This window comes from Chiloscyllium plagiosum, unplaced genomic scaffold (genome assembly GCF_037043375.1).
Source record: "Chiloscyllium plagiosum isolate Xiang-an unplaced genomic scaffold, Cpla_swu_hap1 HiC_scaffold_2, whole genome shotgun sequence".
In the NCBI taxonomy this organism is placed as follows: Eukaryota; Metazoa; Chordata; class Chondrichthyes; order Orectolobiformes; family Hemiscylliidae; genus Chiloscyllium; species Chiloscyllium plagiosum.
In genome coordinates this window covers 14,144,650-14,166,003 of record NW_028270140.1, presented here as the reverse complement: position 1 = coordinate 14,166,003, position 21,354 = coordinate 14,144,650, and the positions used below count along the sequence as shown (strand labels likewise).

General features: G+C 43.8%; 1 protein-coding gene across 1 annotated transcript in view; it reads right to left on the bottom strand.

Moving 5' to 3' along the window:
• Positions 1-6,196: 6,196 nt before the first annotated feature.
• The window catches only part of LOC122564573 (glyoxylate reductase/hydroxypyruvate reductase-like), a 39,445-nt gene continuing 24,287 nt past the window's right edge, over positions 6,197-21,354 (bottom strand). The window contains exons 6-9 of the mRNA XM_043719675.2: positions 20,866-20,970; positions 11,173-11,308; positions 6,669-6,799; positions 6,197-6,472 (exon numbers count right to left, since the gene is read on the bottom strand). Coding sequence (XP_043575610.2) covers positions 6,351-6,472; positions 6,669-6,799; positions 11,173-11,308; positions 20,866-20,970 — 494 coding nt within the window. The 3' untranslated portion in view covers positions 6,197-6,350. The remainder of the gene's footprint in view (positions 6,473-6,668; positions 6,800-11,172; positions 11,309-20,865; positions 20,971-21,354) is intronic.

Sequence of the window (21,354 nt, the reverse complement as noted above, 5' to 3'; positions counted from 1 at the left end):
AAGGTAGAGTACCCAGCACCAATCCTTGTGGCACTCCACTGGTCACAGGCCTCCAGTCTGAAAAACAACCCTCCACCACCACCCTCTGTCTTGTACCTTTGAGCCAGTTCTGTATCCAAATGGCTAGTTCTCTCTATTCCATGAGATCTAACCTTGCTAATCAGTCTCCCATGGGGAACCTTGTCAAACACCTTACTGAAGTCCATACAGATCACATCTACCGTTCTGCCCTCACCAATCTTCTTTGTTACTTCCTCAAAATACTCAATCAAGTTTGTGGGACATGATTTCCCACGCACAGAGTAATGTTGACTATCCCTAATCAGTCCTTGCCTTTCCAAATAGATGTACATCCTGTCCCTCAGGATTGCCTCCAACAACTTGCCCACCACTGAGGTCAGGCTCACCAGTCTATAGTTCCCTGGCTTGTCTTTACCGCCCTTCTTAAACAGTGGCACCACATTTTCCAACCTCCAGTCTTCCGGCACCTCACCTGTGACTATCGATGGTACAAATATCTCAGCAAGAGGCCCAGCAATCATTTCTCTGGCTTCCCACAGAGTTCTCGGATGTACCTGATCAGGTCCTGGGGATTTATCCACCTTTAACCGTTTTAAGACATCCAGCACTTCCTCCTCTGTAATCTGGACATTTTGCAAGATGTCACCATCTACTTCCCTACAGTCTATATCTTCCATATCCTTTTCCACAGTAAATACTGATGCAAAATATTCATTTAGTATCTCCCCCATTTTCTGTGGCTCCACACAAAGCCCGCCTTGCTGATCTTTGAGGGTCCCTATTCTCTCCGTAGTTACTCTATTGTCCTTAATATATTTGTAAAAACCCTTTGGATTCTCCTTAATTATATTTGCCAATGCTATCTCATGTCCCCTTTTTGCCCTCCTAATTTCCCTCTTAAGTATACTCCTACTTCCTTTATACTCTTCTCACGATTCACTCGATCTATCCTGTCTATACCTGACATAATTTGGAGTTCCCAGTGTTGGACTGGGGTGTACAAAGTTAAAAATCACACAAGGTGTTGTGTGATTTTATACCTGATATATGCTTCCTTCTTTTTCTTAACCAAACCCTCAATTTCTTTAGGCATCCAGCATACCCTATACCTACCAGCCTTCCCTTTCACCCTGACAGGAATATACTTTCTCTGGATTCTTGTTACCTCATTTCTGAAGGCTTCCCATTTACCAGCTGTCCCTTTACCTGCAAACTTCTGCCTCCAATCAGCTTTCAAAAGTTCTTGCCTAATACCGTCAAAATTGGCCTTTCTCCAACTTAGAACTTCAACTTTTAGATCTGGTCTATCCTTTTCCATCACGATTTTAAAACAAATAGAATTATGGTCGCTGGCCCCAAAATGCTCCCCCACTGACCCCTCAGTCACCTGCCCTGCCTTATTTTCCAAGAGTAGGTCAAGTTTTGCACCTTCTCTAGAAGGTACATCCACATACTGAATCAGAAAATTGTCTTGTACGCACTTAAGAAATTCCCCTCCATCTAAAGCTTTAACACTATGGCAGTCCCAGTTGATGTTTGGAAAGTTAAAATCCCCGACCATAACTACCCTATTATTCTTACAGATAGCTGAGATCTCCTTACAAGTTTGTTTCTCAATTTCCCTCTGACTATTAGGGGGTCTATAATACAATCCCAATAAGGTTATCATCCCTTTCTTATTTCTCAGTTCCACCCAAATAACTTCCCTGGATGTATTTCTGGGAATATCCTCCCTCAGCACAGCTGTAATGCTATCCTTTATCAAAAATGCCACACACCCCCTTGCCTCCCTTTCTATCTTTCCTGTAGCATTTGTATCCTGCCAGTCCTGCCCATCCCTGAGCCATGTTTCTGTAATTGCTATGATATCCCAGTCCCATGTTCCTAACCAGGCGCTGAGTTCATCTGCCTTCCTTGTTAGGCCCTTTGGATTGAAATAAATGCACTTTAATTTATTAGTCCTACCTTGTCCCTGCCTGCCCTGACTGTTTGATTCACTTCTGTTCTCAACTGTACCAGTCTCAGATTGATCTCTTTCCTCACTATCTCCCTGGGTCCCACCTTACTAGTTTAAATCCTCCCAAGCAGTTTTAGCAAATTTCCCTGCCAGTATATTAGTCCCCTCCCAATTTAGGTGCAATCCGTCCTCCTTGTACAGGTCACTTCTACCCCAAAAGAGATTCCAATGATCCAAAAATGTGAATCCTTCTCCCATACACCAGCTCCTCAGCCATGCATTCATCTGCTCTATCCTCCTATTCCTGCCCTCACTAGCTCATAGCACCGGGAGTAATCCAGATATTAGTACCCTTGAGGACCTCCTTTTTAAATTTCTGCCTAACTCTTTGTAATCTCCCTTCAGAGTCTCAACCTTTTCCCTTCCTATATCTTTGGTTCCAATGTGGACAGTGACCGCTTGCTGGCCCCTGTCCCCCGTGAGAACATTCTGCACCCTCTCTGAGACATCCTTGATCCTGGCACCAGGGAAACAACACACCATTCTGCTTTTTCTCTGCTGGCCACAGAAACGTCTGTCTGTACCTCTGACTACAGAATCCCCGAACACAATTGATCTCTTGGAAGCCGACGTACCCCTCGTTGCATTAGAGCCAGTCTCAATACCAGAAACTTGGCTGTTTGTGCTACATTCCCCTGAGAATCACCCCCTATGTTTTCTAAAACAGCATACCTGTTTGAAATGGGCATATCCACAAAAGACTCCTGCCCTAGGTGCCGACCTCTCTTACCCTTCCTGCAGTTAACCCATCTATGTGACTGTATCTGAGACTTTCCCCCCTTCCTATAACTGCCATCCATCACATACTGTTGCTGTTGCAAATTCCTCATCGCTTCTATCTGTCTCTCCAACCAATCCACTCGATCTGATAAGATTTGCATCCAACAGCATTTATGGCAGATATAATCTGCGGCACCCCTTAAACTCTCTTTAAACTCCCACATTTGACAAGAAGTACATATCACTGCAAAGGCCATTTTTGCTCCTTCACAATCTACAGACCCAGACAATAACACCGTCTTATACCTCTACAAAACACTGCACCAGGTTAAATTAAGAGCTATGGCTTATATTTTAAGTTTAATCAAGAGACTATCTCCAAAAACATATTAGCAAGAAAGAACCCACTGTACTCACTAATACAGCCTTTCTCTTGGACAGACTTAAAAACAATTAACTTATCTGATTCTGTGTTGTGAACTTTGCCCAAACCATTTCCTCCAAGATTAGTTGTGAATTTCACTGTTTGTTAATTTTCCCAGATGCACTCTGATGTCCAGCGACACATGAATTCAAACAGCAAAGGCAGTAACTGTGCAGGTTCTCTCTCTCTCTCTTTCCTGCACTGCCCTCACCATGTGCTTCCTTTGTCTGCTCTTCTCCCTTTTAAAACTGCTGTTGTTTTGACTTTGTGATATACATAAATTATCTGGAAGAGGTCATTAGTCTGATCAGTAACTTTGCAGATGACACGAAGATTGGTGGAGTAGCAGAAAGCATAGGGGACTGTCAAAGAATACAGGAGAATACGATAGACTGGAGAGTTGGGCAGAGAAGTGGCAGATGAAGTTCAATCCAGGCAAATGTGAGGTGATGCATTTTGGGAAGTCTAATTCTAGAGCGAACTATACTGTAAACAGAAGAGCCTTAGGAAAAGTTGATAAGCAGAGAGATCTGGGAGTTCAGGTCCATTATACCCTGAAGGTAACTGCACAGATGGTTAGAGTGGTCAAGAAGGCGGATGGTATGCTTGCCTTCATTGGACGGCGTGTTGAGTATAAGAGCTGGCAAGTCATGTTAAATTGTACAAGACTTTGGTTCGCATTTAGAAAACTGTGTAGTTCTGGTCGCCACATTACCAAAAAGCTGTGGACGCTTTGGAAAGGATGCAGAGAAGATTTATGAGGATGTTGCTTGGTATGGAAGGTGCTAGTTATGAACTGAGGTTGAGTAGGTTAAGATTGTTTTCCTTAGGAAAAAGGAGATTGAGGGAGAACCAGAATGAGGTCTACAAAATCCTGAAGGGTATAGACAGGGTGGATAGAGATAAGCTTTTTCCCCCAGGGTGAGGGATTCAATGACGAGAGGTCACGTGTTCAAGGTGAGAGGTGAAAAGTTTAAAGGGGATACACATGAAAAGTACTTTGTACAAAGGGTGGTAGGTGCCTGGAACGCGTTGCCAGCATAGGTAGTAGAGGTAGGCACAGTAGATTCATTTAAGATGCATCTGGACAGATGCATGAGTAGGCAGGGAGCAGAGGGATACAGATGGTTAGGAATTGGGTGATAAGTTTAGACAGTGGATTTGGATCAGCTCAGGCTTGGAGAGCCGAAGGGCCTGTTCTATGGCTGTAAATTTTCTTTGTTCTTTGTTTGATCAAAACTCTGGTATGGCCACATTTGGAGTATTGCATACAGTTTTGGTTGCCGCATTATAGGAAGGACATGGAAGCATTGCAAAGAGTGCAGAGGAGATTTACCAGGATGTTGCCTGGAATGGAGAGAAGGTCTTATAAGGAAAGGCTGAGGGACTTGAGGCTATTTTCATTAGAGAAAAGAAGGTTGAGAGGTGACTAAATAGAGGGATACAAGATGATCAGAGGATTAGAGAGGGTGCACAGTGAGAGCCTTTTTTCCTTGGATGGTGATGGCTAGCATGAGGGACATAGCTTTAAATTGAGGGGTGATAGATATAGGACAGATGTTAAAGGTAAGTTCTTTACTCAGAGAATAGTAAGGGCATGGAATGCTCAGCCTGCAAGGGAACATCTCCGGGACACCCGCACCAATCAACCACACCGCCTCGTGGCCCAACATTTCAACTCCCCCTCCCACTCTGCCGAGAACATGGACGTCCTGGGCCTCCTTCACCACCGCTCCCTCACCACCAGATGCCTGGAGGAAGAATGCCTCATCTTCTGCCTCGGAACACTTCAACCCCAGGGCATCAATGTGGACTTCAACAGTTTCCTCATTTCCCCTTTCCCCACCTCACCCTAGTTCCAAACTTCCAGCTCAGCACTGTCCCCATGACTTGTCCGGACTTATCCTACCTGCCTAGCTCCTTTTCCACCTATCCACTCCACCCTCTCCTCCCTGACCTATCACCTTCATCCCCTCCCCCACTCACCCATTGTACTCTATGCTACTTTCTCCCCACCCCCACCCTCCTCTAGCTTATCTCTCCACGCTTCAGGCTCACTGCCTTTATTCCTGATGAAGGGCTTTTGCCCGAAACGTCGATTTTACTGCTCCTCGGATGCTGCTTGAACTACTGTGCTCTTCCAGCACCACTAATCCAGAATCTGCAACAGTAGTAGACTCGTCAACATTGAGGGCATCTAATTGGTCATTGGATAAACATATGGATGATAATGGAATAGTGTAAGTTAGATGGGCTTTAGATTGGTTTCACAGATAAGGGGAGAAAGTGAGGTCTGCAGATGCTGGAGATCAAAGTTGAAACTTTATTGCTGGAACAGCACAGCAGGTCAGGCAGCATCCAGGGAACAGGAGATTCGACGTTTCGGGCACAGGCCCTTCTTCAGGAATGAGCAGAGAGTGTTCAGCAGGAGAAGATAAAAGGTAGGGAGGAGGGACTTGGAGGAGGGGCGTTGGAAATGTGATAGGTGGAAAGAGGTCAAGGTGAGGGTGATAGGTCGGAGTAGGATGGAGGCGGAGAGGTCAAGAAGAAGACTGCAGGTCAGGAAGGCGGTGCCGGGCTGGAGGGGTCCGGCTGAGACAAGGTGGGGGGAGGGGGGATGAAGAAACTGGTGAAGTCCAAGTTCATCCCCTGCGGTTGGAGGGTTCCTCCAGCCCGGCACTGCCTTCCTGACCTGCAGTCTTCTTCTTGACCTCTCCGCCTCCATCCTACTCCGACCTATCACCCTCACCTTGACCTCTTTCCATCTATCACATTTCCAACGCCCCTCCTCCAAGTCCCTCCTCCCTACCTTTTATCTTCTCCTGCTGAACACTCTCTGCTCATTCCTGAAGAAGGGCCTGTGCCCGAAACGTCGAATCTCCTGTTCCCTGGATGCTGCCTGACCTGCTGTGCTGTTCCAGCAATAAAGTTTCACAGATAAGCACAATATCAAGGGCTGAAGGGGCTGTACTGCGTTGCAATGTTCTATGTTCTATAAATGACTCACTTTCACATTTATGAGCAGTTTCAACTTTATTAGTTGCAAGGTTCATTTCTTCAGAATAGTTAAACAAGACATTCCACTTTTATAAACCTATAACTAATTAGCATTGCATAACGTTTCAGGACACAAGCTCTACAACAGAAGTCCCCTCACAACCTTCAACCTCACAGGGTCAGCTCCTTTGGCATCGGTTCATCTTTGAGGCCTGCCAGGAGATTATTGGCAGCCAGCACAGCCATGGTAGTGCGAGTGGCGAGAGTGGCACTTGCAATATGTGGCAGAATAACTGGAAGTACAATGTAAGATAAACCATTTTTTAGATATGGACCATGGCTCACTTCAAGCTATTTATAAAGTGAACATCAGAGAGCTGAACAAATTGGATTGTAAGTGATCACATTTACTTCATTTTACAAAATAGCAAAGTCTAAATTATTGGAGACATTAAAGGACCGCAAGCTATTCCCAATATTGTAACTTACCACAGTTTTTAAGGGTAAATAGAGGATGGTTGGTGGGTAATGGCTCAGGAACCGTGACATCTAATCCTGCTGCAGCAATCTGACCAGTGGAGAGAGCTTGATAAAGATCATCCTGGTTCACTACAGCTCCTCTGTGGAAGAAAACAAGAGACTTAAAGTTCAGAAGATCTTAGACGTTTTCCCAAGCTCCACAAACAGGATGTGAAAGTTTCCCCCACTCTTACTGTCTGCCATGAGCATTTGTTGAATAGATTTAAAAGGTGATAATCACCTTTTTGGCCTCGTTGTGAATATGCCTTCCTCACTGTCAAATCCTGGGTTTTCTGGTTCAGGGATAGGGGAGTTACCCACTGCCCCACACAACAATCCCATCCAAGCTCTGAGAGATAAAATCACTCTAGCTTGAAGCAGAGCGTTCTTCATACTTCTAGCTACATTGCTGAAGCTTCATGGCAGGTTCTCCAAAGCCAGTTATAACTGCTGGTTTCCTTTTCACAGATAGTCCCCTCAGTTCTGTCCTGTTCAGAATTGGAAGAAGGCCTCACTCTCCAGCAAGCTCCCTCCTGACAAGTCTCAGGACCTGCTGCTGCTCTTTGGTGGCAGGTGCAGACCATTATTCATCACCATTTAATTCAGATAGAGTGGTAATGTCTGTGCCAGGGTTACAGAATTATAGAATCCCTACAGAGCAGAAGCAGGCCCCTCAGCCCACTGAATCCACACCAACCCTCCGAAGAGGGTTGCGCAAAATAAGAAGTTTTGGGATTGAAGGTGATTTAGTGAGTTGGATAGGAAATTGGCTAGTTGAAAGAAGACAGAGGGTGGTGGTTGGAGGGAAATGTTCATCCTGGAGCTTAGTTACCAGTGGTGTGCCGCAAGGATCAGTTTTGGGGCCAGTGCTGTTTGCCATTTTCATAAATGATCTGGAGGTGGGCATAGAAGGATTGGTTAGTAAATTTGCAGATGCCACTAAGGTCGGCACAGTTGTAGATGGTGCTGAAGGATGTTATGGATTACAGAGGGACATAGATAAGATGCAGAGCTGGGCTGTAAAGTCGCAAATGGAGCTTAACGTGGAAAAATGTGAGGTACCTCACTTGGAAGAAATAACAGGAATGCAGAGTAGACCCATAGAGTCAGAGAGATGTACAGCATGGAAACAGACCCTTCAGTCCAACCCGTCCATGCCGACCAGATATCCCAACCCAATCTAGTCCCGCCTACGAGCACCCGGCCCATATCCCTCCAAACCCTTCCTATTCATATACCCATCCAAATGCCTCTTAAATGTTGCAATTGTACCAGCCTCCACCACTTCCTCTGGCAGCTCATTCCATACATGTACCACCCTCTGCATGAAAAAGTTGCCCCTTAGGTCTCTTTTATGTCTTTCCCCTCTCACTCTAAACCTATGCCCTCTAGTTCTGGACTCCCCCACCCCAGGGAAAAGACTTTGTCTAATTATCCTATCCATGCCCCTCATAATTTTGTAAACCTCTATAAGGTCACCCCTCAGCCTCTGATGCTCCAGGGAAAACAGACCCAGCCTGTTCAGCCTCTGCCTATAGCTCAAATCCTCCAAACCTGGCAACATCCTTGTAAATCTTTTCTGAACCCTTTCAAGTTTCACAACATCTTTATGATAGGAAGGAGACCAGAATTGCATGCAATATTCCAACAGTGGCCTAACCAATGTCCTGTACAGCCACAACATGACCTCCCAACTCCTGTACTCAATACTCTGACCAATAAAAGAAAGCATACCAAACACCTTCTTCACTATCCTATATACCTGAGACTCCACTCCAAGGTCTCTTTGTTCAGCAACACTCCCTAGGATCTTACCATTAAGATTTGCTTTCCCAAAATGCAGCACCTCGCATTTATCTGGGCTAATGGTAAAATTCTTGGCAGTGTAGATGAACACAGAGATCTCGGTGTCCAGGTGCATAAATCCCTGAAAGTTGTCACCCAGGTTGATAGAGTTGTTAAGAAAGTATATGGTGCGTTGGCGTTTATTGGCAGGGGGATTGAGTTTTGGAGCCACAAGGTCATGCTTCAGCTGTACAAGACACTGGTAAGGCCGCACCTGGAGCATTATAGGAAGAATGTGGAAGCTTTGGAAAGGGTTCAGAGGAGATTTACTAGGATGTTGCCTGATATGGAAAGAATGTCTTATGAGGAAAGGCTGAGGAAACTGAGTTTTTCCAGCAATTTCTATTCTTGTCAGTGGAAAAGTTAATAAGTTTTTTACTTTTTACAGACTACCAATTGAGATACTGTCTGATCAGGGTTCTAACTTCATCTCTAAAGTTTTCCAGGAAATCATTAGTAGTTTGAGTATAATTCAGTTGAAGTCACTGTATCTCATCTGCAAACACAGGGAGATTTGGAGAGGTACCATCAGACTCTCAAAGACATAGTTCAGTCATAATGTCACACAAACCCATTAGATTGGGACAAAGAATTAGAATTTTTAATATTTGCTACCAGAGATTGCCCAGATGAACCTGTATGATTTAATCCAATTGAATTGGTTTATGGTCATGAGATTAGAGGTCTATAAAAATTGATTAGGGAGAAGTTCTTAAATGAAAGAGAGAAGTCCTCGGTGTCCATGTTTCTAGAAAGACTCACTAGTAAGCTAGTACAGGAACATTTCACAGGTGAAAATCAAAGAATGGGCAGGTAAACATTCAGCAACCTGAATGTTTCAGGTGGGAGATTAAATATTGGTACCGATACCTTTACAAAGTGAACCTTTGGAAGTAAAATTCAGTGGTCCGTATAGAGTAGTTAGAAGGTTTATTAAAGTGATTTATAAATAGTCCTGTTTGTAGGAAGAAGAATCGGTTATGTCAGGTAAGACATGCTAAAAAGGTTTTTTTAATTCATTCATGGGATGAAGACGTTGCTGGGCAGGCAGCGTTTATTGCCCAGAGGGCAGTTAAGAGTCAACCATATTGCTGTGGAGTCTGGAGTCACATGTAGGCCAGACCAGGTAAGGATGGCAGTTTTCTTCCCTAAAGGACATTCGGGAACCAGGTGGGTTTTCCCGACAATTGATAGTTAGACAATTTATTGCAGATATTTATTGAATTCAAGTTCCACCATCTACTGAGGCAAGGTTCGAAGCCAGGTCCCCAGAACATTATCTGGGTCTCTAGGTAAATAGTCCAGCGATAATACTACTAGACCATCACCTCCCCTATCATCCTAGGAATGAGGATAAAGAGGAGCAAGTGTGTCAGAACATAAGAATAGTGAAAAATGATGGAAATAATGAAAATGAGGTAGAATGACAGGTAGACAGTTCTCAAAGTGAACTTTCAATAATTCAATGAGCTAACACAGAAATACTGGAACAATTAGATAGTGTTCTCATAATTAGAGCAAGGACAATAGGAGACTATTGTAAGACTTACTGAGAAAGCATGAGGTAATCAAGAGGTATACCTGGATGCACTACACATTAGCAAGTCATGATGTGGACATAGTAGAGTCAGGATCAATAAAACAACATCCTAATTGGTTAAGCTCAGAAAAAACAAGCTCAAGTGTAAACAGAAATTCAGTACATGCTAGTGAACTGTTTGGTTGAACCTCAAACCAGCTGGATTTCACCATTGTATAGATTATAGAAAGGTGAATGGGGTCATGAAGACAGATTTATACCCAATTCCATGATGGGAAGATTAAATTCATAACATTGGCAGTGCCTCATTTCTTTCTAAGATTGATCTTTTGAAGGGGCATTGGCAAGTGCCAGTAACATCAAAGGTGAAAGAAGTTTCCACTTTTGTTACACCAAATGAGTTATACCAAATGGGTGATGCCATTCAGGTTAAGGAACATCCCAGTTACATTCCAGAGGCTTACGAATTGTCATAGCTGGAGTTTGTAACTGCATAATGATTTCGATGATTTTGCAGTTTATAGTAGTACTTGAGAAAAGCATGTAAGAAAAGCTGAAGACCTATTTAAGCAATTACAGTTTGCTGGTTTAGTAATAAACTTAACATAAAGTGAACTTGTGAAATCAAGAGTTACCTACTTGGGATATGTGGTTGGACAAAGAGAAGTCTTGCTAAGGAGAGTGAAAATGAAGGTTTTAATAGAATTCCCTATTTCTAAAACTAAATGAGAAATCATGAAGCTTTTGGGAATGTATAGATTTTACTGGAAACATGTGCATAATTTCAGTACAACATCTGTATCATTAAATTGCACCTTAAAAAAACTTAATATTTGGTATGACTCCAGGAATTGCAGGGCTCAATTTACAGCACACATCCTCGTCGGTCATAACAATATCCTGTTTGAGAACCTTCATTCATAGGGAGTGTTGCTTAGCCATTTCTAATTTGTAAAACACTGAAGTGAACAACAATAAATATAGAACTTTTTAAAAAGTGTGCACAGAGGTAAAATCTCAGCTAATACACTAACTAAAACCAAAATCTTATCAAAAAAACCTCAGTAAACCACTATGTTCATGTCTCACCTGCTCACATTGATAAATATGGCCGTCCTTTTCATTTTTGAGAAAAGCTCTTTGTTGCACAAACCAACAGTCTCAGGAGTCAAGGTGCAATGTATTGTCACAAAATCTGATTGCTCTGCCAGTTTATCCAAGGACACTGCAATGGAAGATTCAACATCAGTATTTCTATTATCCTGAAACAAATTAACTTTGTTAACACCTTCCTGATTATTGGAATGAAGGATTTTTCACTTATTCATAGAGTCATTGTGATGTACAGCACGGAAACAGAGCCTTCAGTCCAACTCGTCCATGCCGACCAGATATCCCAACCCAATCTAGTCCCACTTGCCAAAGCCCTGCCCTTCCTATTCATATACCCATCCAGATTCCTTTTAAATGCTGCAATTGTACTAGCCTCCACCACTTCCGCTGGCAGCTCATTCCATGCACGTACCACCCTCCGTGTGAAAAGGTTGCCCCTTTTATATCTTTTATATCTTACCTCTCTCACCCTAAACCTATGCCCTCTAGTTCTGGACTTCCCCACCCCAGGGAAAATACTTTGTCTATTTATCCTATCCACGCCCCTCATGATTTTTTAAACCTCTATAAGGTCACCCGCTCAGCCTCCAATACTCTAGGGAAAATAGCCCCAACGTATTCAACCTCTCCCTATAGTTCAAATCCTCCAACCCTGGCAACATCCTTGTGAATCTTTTCTGAACCCTTTCAAGTTTCAAAACATTGGAGACCAGAATTGCACACAATATTCCAACAGTGGCCTAACCAATGTCCTGTACAGCCGCAACATGACCTCCAACTCTTGTACTCATTATTCTGACCAATAAAGGAAAGCTTACCAAATGTTTTCTTCACTATCCTATCTATGAACATGCACTCCAAGGTTTCCTTGTTTAGCAACATTCCCTAGGATCTTACCATTAAGTGTATAAGTCTGCTAAGATTTGCTTTCCCAAAATGTAACACCTTGCGTTTATCTAAACTAAATTCCATCTGCTACTTCTCAACCCATTGGCCTATCTGATCAAGATCCGATTGTAATCTGAGGTAACCTTCTTTGCTGTCCACTACACCTCCAATTTTGGTGTCATCTGTAAACTTACTATCTATACCTCTTATGCTCACATCCAAATCATTCATATAAATGGTGAAAAGTAATACTTGTGGCACTCCACTGGTCACAGGCCTCCAGTCTGAAAAACAACCCTCCATCACCACCTTCTGTTTTCTACCTTTGAGCCAGTTCTGTATCCAAATGGCTAGTTCTCCCTGTATTCCATGAGATCTAACCTTGCTAACCACTCTCCCATGGAGAGCCTTGTCGAACACCTTACTGAGTCTTTAAGCCCAGGGTTGTGTCATTGTCTAAGTAAAAACAATGACTGCAGATGCTGGAAACCAGAGTCTAGATTAGAGTGGTGCTGGAAAAGCAGTTCAGGCAGCATCTGAGGAGCAGTAAAATTGACATAATCCTGATGAAGGGCTTTTGCCCGAAACATCGATTTTACTGCTTCTCGGATGCTGCCTGAACTGCTATGCTTTTCCAGCACCACTCTAATCTAGACTCTTGTGTCATTGTCTGAACAGGGTTTTGTTCATAATTTAGTATTTAATTGATTAACATATCTTCCTGAAAATGTCACTGCATGAATCTTAAACCAGATGATGCTAATTCATGCTTCTTTTCTGTGGTTTCCATTCTCCATATTGCACCTCATTCAATGATGGAGTTTTCCAAAACTACACGAAATTAACCAGTACAAGCGATGAAGTGTTGCTTGGGTTGGCTCATCTTTGAAACTTAACAACAAGAATTTGAAAAGGGTCTCAACCTATTTGTTCTGACTAAAATTGCCCTGTGAGAAATCGACAGTGCAAAAACAGTTTACTGCGCCAGTACATCAGTACATCTTTATGGAGAAATTCCAGGTATTCAGAGTCCATGAAAAGCAAAATCAATTACATATTATGCTGATAGCCTACTTCCAGTCAACTGAGTGTTGCATTGTTAGGTTAAAATCCTGTGACTAAGACTTAATAGTACTGTAGGAAAATCTTCACCCTGTAGTGAAGGTACAGCACCTTCTCAATGAAATCTACAGACAACAAATAAATGCTGGTGTTAATGCTAACATTCCAAAAATAATTATATTTTAAAAATTGCAAATTTCTAGTTAGCTGTGTTCAAGTCCTATGTCCATAAAAGGAGACACTTAAAAGCTTAAAGTAGGAGTGGAGATGGAAACCAAACACAGGAAAAAATGTACAAAATCAGAAGTAGTATTGGGCAAGTACAGAGTTGCTATGGCTAGACGAAATAAATTGGATTGAATATCCTTATCAAATATCTTGTGCTTTTCTCATAGTTATTTAATCCAACCCTTGAAGTAATTTATCCTGATTAACCCATACAATTTTTAGTGGAGAGGACCGATGACTGTTCAAGTGACATGTAAGGGAGATGAACTCGTAACATGTTGTCAGCAGCATGCCATTTAATCTCTTCAATCTGCTATTTTTATAGAAAAATTATTATAAAGTATCAACACAGAACAATGTTGTTTATGCTGGTAAATAAAAGAATAATGCCACATTGCACATATAAGTCATCAATCTCACATACTATTATAGAGGGGAAGTTAATATGAAGGATTTCTCAGGGGCTTCTTCTGTAATGTTTCTCTAGAAACACATTTACTAATGTGAGCAGTTTCCATTTTATTAAGTGAAGTTTTACTGCAAAGTGAGCGAATCAAGAGCCCATGCCATCTGTAATAATTACTATTTTATTGTTCTATTAAATAAATTGACAACTTTGTAAGATCACATTTATATAGGAGTTGGACGGGATGGGGAAGGCGGTGTTGGTCGGGGTTGGGGGGTGCTGGCAGGGTCGGTGTTAGGGCGGGAGAGGGGAGGAGGGAAGGGGGCGGTGTTGGACGGACTGGGAGGCGTGGGCTCGCGTGCGGTGTGCTGCGACCTTGTCTCCTGAACGTGGAGCGGACTTAACTGAAAACTCCAAGCCCCGGAGGCAAGGCATTCAATCAATTAACTGAATAATCGATTATCAGGACGAAATAGATAATCGACGTTCCTCTGTATTGAACTAATATTCAATTCACAATGTGACAGATTCTTAGGATGTGTTAACATATCCTACAAGTTTTTAAAGAGGTTATAGAAGAGGGTTACTGGAATGATTCAAGCAAGAGGAATTGCAGCTATGTGTATATATTGGAAAAACTGGGGTAGTTATTGTTACATATCATAGAATCATACGGTACAAAGAGACTTTACAGCCCATCAGGTCTGCATCAACAAAACTACTCTGAACCCCACAATAGTCCCACTTGATATTACAAGTCCTCATTGAGGTACTTTTTAAAGGTGGTGATGTTTCCCACCAACTGTCCTCCCACAAGGGACATTCCAGATCCCCACAGCCTTCAGTGAAAACCTTTTACTCAAATGTCCTCCAATTTTCCTGCCTTTCACTTAAAACATATGCCCTCTTGTTACTGACTGTTCAACTAAAGGGAACAGTTACATTCTATCCACCCCCTCCATGTCCTTTATAACTTTATTGTAGTGATTGGGACCTCGTTAACTATGAGGCTCTTGACTGGGATTGTTAACCTGGGCCAATAAGGAAAGCCTTGGCTGACCAATATAACCAGGAGATTTAGAATCTCCTCAGTTTAGAGCACTGATTCTGTGCTGGCTGGTGTTATAGTCAGTATGTTACTGTTAGCTTCTGTACTTCTTTTTGGAGGGGGAAAAAACCTGATTCCTGAACTGGCTGAATTATTTGGCTAGTTTGTTAACTGGCATTCCTTTTAGTGAGGACTGATTGTTAAACTCCTGATGCACATAATGTGTTTCAGGTGTAACTCAGTTCTCATTAGGGGGTTGTTGTTTCACTGGTTGGTTACAGCCTGTGTGTTACTCTTTTCTCTCCTTTTTTGAGTAAAGGAGAATGTTAATTTTATGGTAGGGCTTAGCCCTTGGACTGTAGTTTTCTTTGTTTTTTGTATGTGTCTTCACTTTTTATTGGTGTTTTGGACTGAGTCCTGTGGAAGACATGCATTTTACCAGAGGAGCTGTTCCTGTGGGGAGGCCTAGCCCTGGACTGGGCCTCTGAAGATTGAACACCTGTATGTGTGCTGGGAGGTGAGCAGTTGCTGTATCCTGGAGTTTGGGAGAAGACTTTTCCTTCAGGAGTGGACCAAACCCCTGTGAGTTAACTGCACCTGTAGTATGTACTGTGTTCTTGTGAGTGGGCCTGACTCTCCAAGGCTGGACCAGGACTCTGTTGAGACTGAACATCTGTGCTATGGGGTGTGCATTTGCTGCCTCCAGGAGTGGACTCTGCCCTTGATTGTGGACCGTCTTTTAACAACGGATTCTGCAGTTTGGAGCGGCCTCTAATTCTGACTTTGCACATTGTATACTGGAGTGGACTCTTCCTGGAAATGGATTCCATATCTTGAAGACTGTATAAATTTGGACTGTGTACCAGAAGGGAGTTTTTTTGGGTAACTAACTGTATTGTGGTGTTTCCTGGGTCTATCACCCGCACTGTCTTGCGTGTCCCTGGGTCTGGCAGGCCTTGCTGTGAGCTGGGAGGCTCATGGGTTGTCCTGAAAGCTGTCACCCCAAGAGCCGGAGGGTGGGTAGGCCATGCTGTGAATCTGAAGGTTGGTAGGCTGTCCTCAAAGCCGGAGGGTGGGTAGGCCACCCTGATGCCAGTCACCCCGAGAGCTAGATGGTGGGTAGGCTGTTCTGAGCACTGTCGTCCCGATAAGGGGTAATCGGGACGGGCTGTCCTAGAGGTGGTCGAAAGGTGTCAGAGCAGCCGAGAGCCAGAAGGCACGTAGGGGCGGGCTGAGATCCGGAAGGCTTGTGGGCTACCCTACACGCTGTCGTCCCAGGGAAGGGGACGGGCTGTCCTAGAGGTGGCCGAAAGGTGTGCCAGGATAGCCCACTGGTCGGAGGTGCAACGGGGTGGGTGAGAGCCCAATGGTACCTAGGGGCAGACCGAGAGCCAGAAGGCGGGTAGCCGTCCTCGGCGCTGTCACCCCGGGCAGGTACCGGGGCGGGCTGCCCCAGAGGTGGTCGAAAGGTGCTGAGGGTGGTTAGTGAAGCCGGAAGGTGGGTAGGCCGTCCTGACTGCTGTCACCCTGGGCGGGCACCGGGGCGGGCTGTCCTAGAGGTGGTCGACAGGTGTGTCAGGGCGGACCGAGAACTGGAAGGGGCATGGGGTGGACCGAGAACCGGAAGGTGGATAGGGGCGGGCTGCCTTAGAGTGGTCGGAAGGTGGGAGGGGTGGGGGCTTGCTGGGCTTGTATTGTCTGCACTTTTGTATGTAACGGTATTGTCTAATGTATAAATGTCATTGTCACTGTCTTGTCATATGTGGAACTGGGATTTGAGGTTTGTCCTCCTCTCCCTGTGAAATGGTTGAACAGTAGGATTCGGGGCCTAGCTTTGCTGCTCCTCTCCCTTGTAAAATTGCTGTCTTTTGTGTACAGCTGTCAATGTTTTTTGTAAACTGTTTGTAATTTGTTTAATTAAATATAACCAGGAGAAAAATAAGCATTAGGTGGTGTTGGGGGTTTATGTGAAAAAATATATATTAAAAAAACTAGGAGATTAGAATCTCCTCAGTTGAGGAGTGACTCCAAGCACCCTGGCTACATCAAGTGTATTGTGCAGTAGTAAATAGAGGGTGACTTGGTGACGGGACCCAGCCTCTGTGCAGCTATTTCAGTGGTGACAGGAGAAAACACGACGTGCCTGAAAAACATTTGCTCACAACAGTCAGCTTGGAATTGTGTTAAGTATTTCTTGTATCATGCCTCTATTTGGGAAGCTTGGCTCATTTGACCCTGCTGTTGAAGACTGGGCCCAGTATATGGAAAGAATGCAATATTTATTTCTGGGCAAATGAAAAGCATTTGGACCTGCAGCATTTTTGGTATTAAGGGGCTTAACTTTCCCAGAGGCACCAGACACTAAACATTCCAAGAATTAATGGAATTGGTTAAGGAATAACCTCCTGTGATGCTATTGATTTTATTTGGCTGTTAGAGAACCGGGGGAACAGTGTTACAATAACTGACAGATGCATGTGATTTTGGGTTAACCCTGAATGAGATGCTGAGACACTGCTTGGTATGTGGGATTAATGATGTAACCATGCACTTACTAGCTGAACCCCAAATGGACTTCAAACAAGCACTGCGGTTGTTTATCATTAGAAAATGTGGCAAGTGGAGCATGGCAACTACAGGGCATCCCAATGGAAGTGGACACTTGGAACTGTCCAGTTGAGCTTGGGGAACACCACTTGAGTGTAGGCAATCACAGAGCCTCACATAGAGGTACCCTAGGCCAACCCACGACTGAATCCCACAACACAGCTAAGCCTTAGCCAAGTGGCTAAACAATTCTTCAGGATGTGGGCTTTCGAGCCATTTTAGTTGCTGCCAGTATGCAGACTCGACACAGCAAAGGGGTCCTAAAAGGCCTGACTTGAGTAGGAAAACTTGTAGGTTGGTACCCAGGAGAGTGCACACCTTGGCAATTTCCCCTACATGTGGGTTGGAACACTTAAATTGCTTAGTGGCACCCACATTGGAACCAATTAAAATTAAAGTTTGGTTTAATGGTCACCCAGTTACCATGGAGGTAGATACTGGTGCAGCTGTGGTTGCAGAATTTGTCTTTAACAAGATTCGCTTGGGACTCCAACCTTTAAGCTTGCACAAGACCTCAGCCAGGTACTGGCCAAACTCCACTCATTCAGGGTTTCCAAGTTGAAAATGCTGGCAAGAAGAATGGTGGCCAGGATTGGATGACGACACAGTTGCGTTGCTGGGACAGTGCCCAGAATGCCAACAAGGAGAAAAAGTGCCACCTGCAGTGCCCCCACATTGGTGGGAATGGCCAGGTAAACCCTGGGCTCAGTTGCATGTCAACTATGCTGGTCCTTTCATGAACTCAATGTTCCTGGTCATTGTGGATGCCCATTCAATGTAGTTGGACATGCATAAAGCTCATTCAGCAAACTCGGATGATTGAGAAGCTGCGAGTGTTGCTCGTGACACACTGAATCCCAGAAGTATTGATCACGGAAAATAGGGATGACATTTATCAGCAGGGAATTTGAGTATTTCCTGAGGTCCAATGGCATTTGGCACATCAGGACAACTCCATATCATTCGTCGTCTATTGGTCTCACGGAAAGGGCGGTCCAAATGTTGAAGGCAGGCTTAAAAAAACAGCTTACAGTGTCAACTAATACCAAACTGTCCCAGTTCCTGTTCGATTATAGAACCACCCACAAGCAACAACAGGGATAGCTTCAGCAGAGTCTCCACACCAGGTTACACCAGATATTTCCACACCTGAATGGGGTGAAACGGCAGCAGGAACACTAATGTTGGCCAAATGTCTCCTCTAACTGAGAGAGACAACTTAATTTAGCGATGAAGTTTGATGCTGGAACCATGGAATGGGCACGAGGTGAGGTTGATGAGATGTCAGGTCCCTTGATTTACAAAGTTTGGGTTGGTGATACAGTCCTGAACAAACATGTGTATCACCTGAAAGCTGTTATCTCGCAAACACAGCAGGAGCAAAACACACCTGACATCTCAGAACAGCCAGAAGGCCTGGCATAAGCTGCAGGTGCTCCCCCTCCATCTAGGGTCGAGCAAACCTCAGAGTCTGCGATGAATGCAGCCATTGCCACCGCAAGAAGAGGAAGAAACTCTCCCGAGATGTTCTGGATGCAAGAGACTGGTCATGGTCCAGTACACATCGCCTGTATCTGCGTCTGAGTCAGAGGAACCAGACCTGGGTCAACAACATTGCAAGAGAAGCTGCACGAGAAAGACCAGGCTTACATCCCCAGGTGTGGGGGAGCAGGAATTGTAGTGATTGGGATCAGGTGGACCTCATTGACTACAGATTCTTGATTGGCCCAGGAATCAGGAAAGTCTTTTCTGGCCAATATAACCAGGAGATTAAAATTTCCTCAGTTGTGGACTGACTCTGAGCTGGCTGGTCACAGCCAGTGTACTGTGCTCTAGTAAACAAAGGGTGACTTGGTGACGGGACCTGGCCTCCATGCAGTTATTTCACTTATACATCTCAATCAAGTTACTCCCACCCCACCTTCTCTGCTCTGAAGAAAACAATCCAAGCTTATCCAGTGTCTTTCATAGCTAAATTGCTCCATTTCAGGTAATATCCTGGTACGTCTCCACTGTATCCCCTTCGGTGCAATAACATCTTTCCTGCAGTGTGGTGACAAATCTTACATATCTCAATACATTCTTCTTTTAAGAGCAATGTTTAAAATCATCATGTGTTTAGGCAGAGGAACTAAAGATAAAATTTCCAATAGTTAAAAGGCCAATAGCCAGAGGGCACTGATTTAAGCTCATTAAGGAAGTGGTGGAGGCTGATACAATTGCAGCAAATAAACCAGATATGACATGAGGACAAGAAAAATTATGAATTGAGGGTTTCTTTTGTCCTGCCTGAGTGGTTAAGGGATATATATTCAATAGTAGCCTTCAAAGTGCCTGGATAAATACCTGAAGAATGAAAAAAAAACTCTTCCCAATAAAGGGCATCTCCTGGCATTTTATCAGCACTTGGGGGGACACTTCACTACATGGAGTATCACCCAGTTGGCCAAGGGGGTTTGGGGTATGGGGAAATGCTGCATATTTGTACACCACATTTGAGCACCATGGTCCACAGAGGTGACTCCCCCCACTATTGGGGGTAGGCAGCCATCCTTAACAAGGCTTTGTTGAGAATTAATTGGCTGTTGCTGACAAGATGTATTCCAGGTCTCACTGATTGCTGAAGCAGAATTGTGCAAACCCCTTTCCTTTTGGGCAAGTCCCCACTATGAGCACTAAATCCAGCACTATAGGGCAAATGAAGTCCTCTGACTTGTCCTCTTCTACAATTCTATGATTGTTCCGTAATCAATCTTTTGCAGACATTATTAAACACAGTGACAGTGCTTCAGTTAGCCTGCAACGTGGAATATAATTGTGACTTATAGATGTGAATCTGGCCTTTCAACAGAGGAAGCCAATTAAATGGAGCTACTTCTAAGCAAGTGAGGTCAATCAAACAGTGACTTTGACTGGTCATAGATTTCAGGCTGCAAATCAGTGGCTGACTTTCATTCTCATATTAAATTGGTGGCTGCTATCTGAGGAACACATGCTAGCAATGACATTTTCACTGTGTACGTATACATGGTTTTTCTATTGCTTATACAAAAAAAGGCTTGAAACTGTAGTGAAGCTTTTTCAAAAACAAAATCATTTTCAGGATATTTGTCTCTCCAGTAGGTCAGCATTTATTCTCCAGGCTTAGTGATACTTTGGAGAGTGGTGGATGGATCTGCTTTCTATATTGCATTCTTTTTAAAGGATGAGATGTCTTCTGGAGCACATTGACATGGAATTGGGAACACACAGTAAGGACTGCCAGCTTCCCAGCCTAAAGGGTATGACTGAATCAGTTGGATTTTTATATTAACCCAGCAGCTTCACAATCACCGTAATGTGACAAATACATTCTCAAATTATCACTGATACCCTCAAACATTTTGCCACTTATTAAAGGCTGAATAGCCAGTTGTCACGGGTCCCTCACCATACTCAGCCTGTATCTCTGCAGCAGCCTCCGGCTTTGGCTCATAATCCGTATACAGGAATTTCTTCACACCAAATGGCTTCAAACGTTGTGCAACAGCAAAACCTTTGGAGAGACAAAATAAGTGTCAACCTATCCAGACATTAAAATTCTTTCAAATATGGTCTGACCTCCTGAGGGATTGCACACATGGAGAACCAAGAAAGTGTGACATCTTCGGGTACAGTGAGGATAAAGATCTTGGATAACCATTGACCCAGGCTGACCAAATGCAATAACTCATCATCAATTCCTAGTCAGAACTTCCACGTTTATTTCAGTACTTTGAAATTACACAAGTAACAACCCCACTGGACGTGTGAGAGAGCATATCCTTTTCAGAGTTTACATTAATTACACCAAATCCACAAATAATTTTGATTGCAGAGAGTCTGTGCAGGAGATCATGGAGGCTGTTTGGTTGTGAGATGGGTACTGTTTGATTGGAAG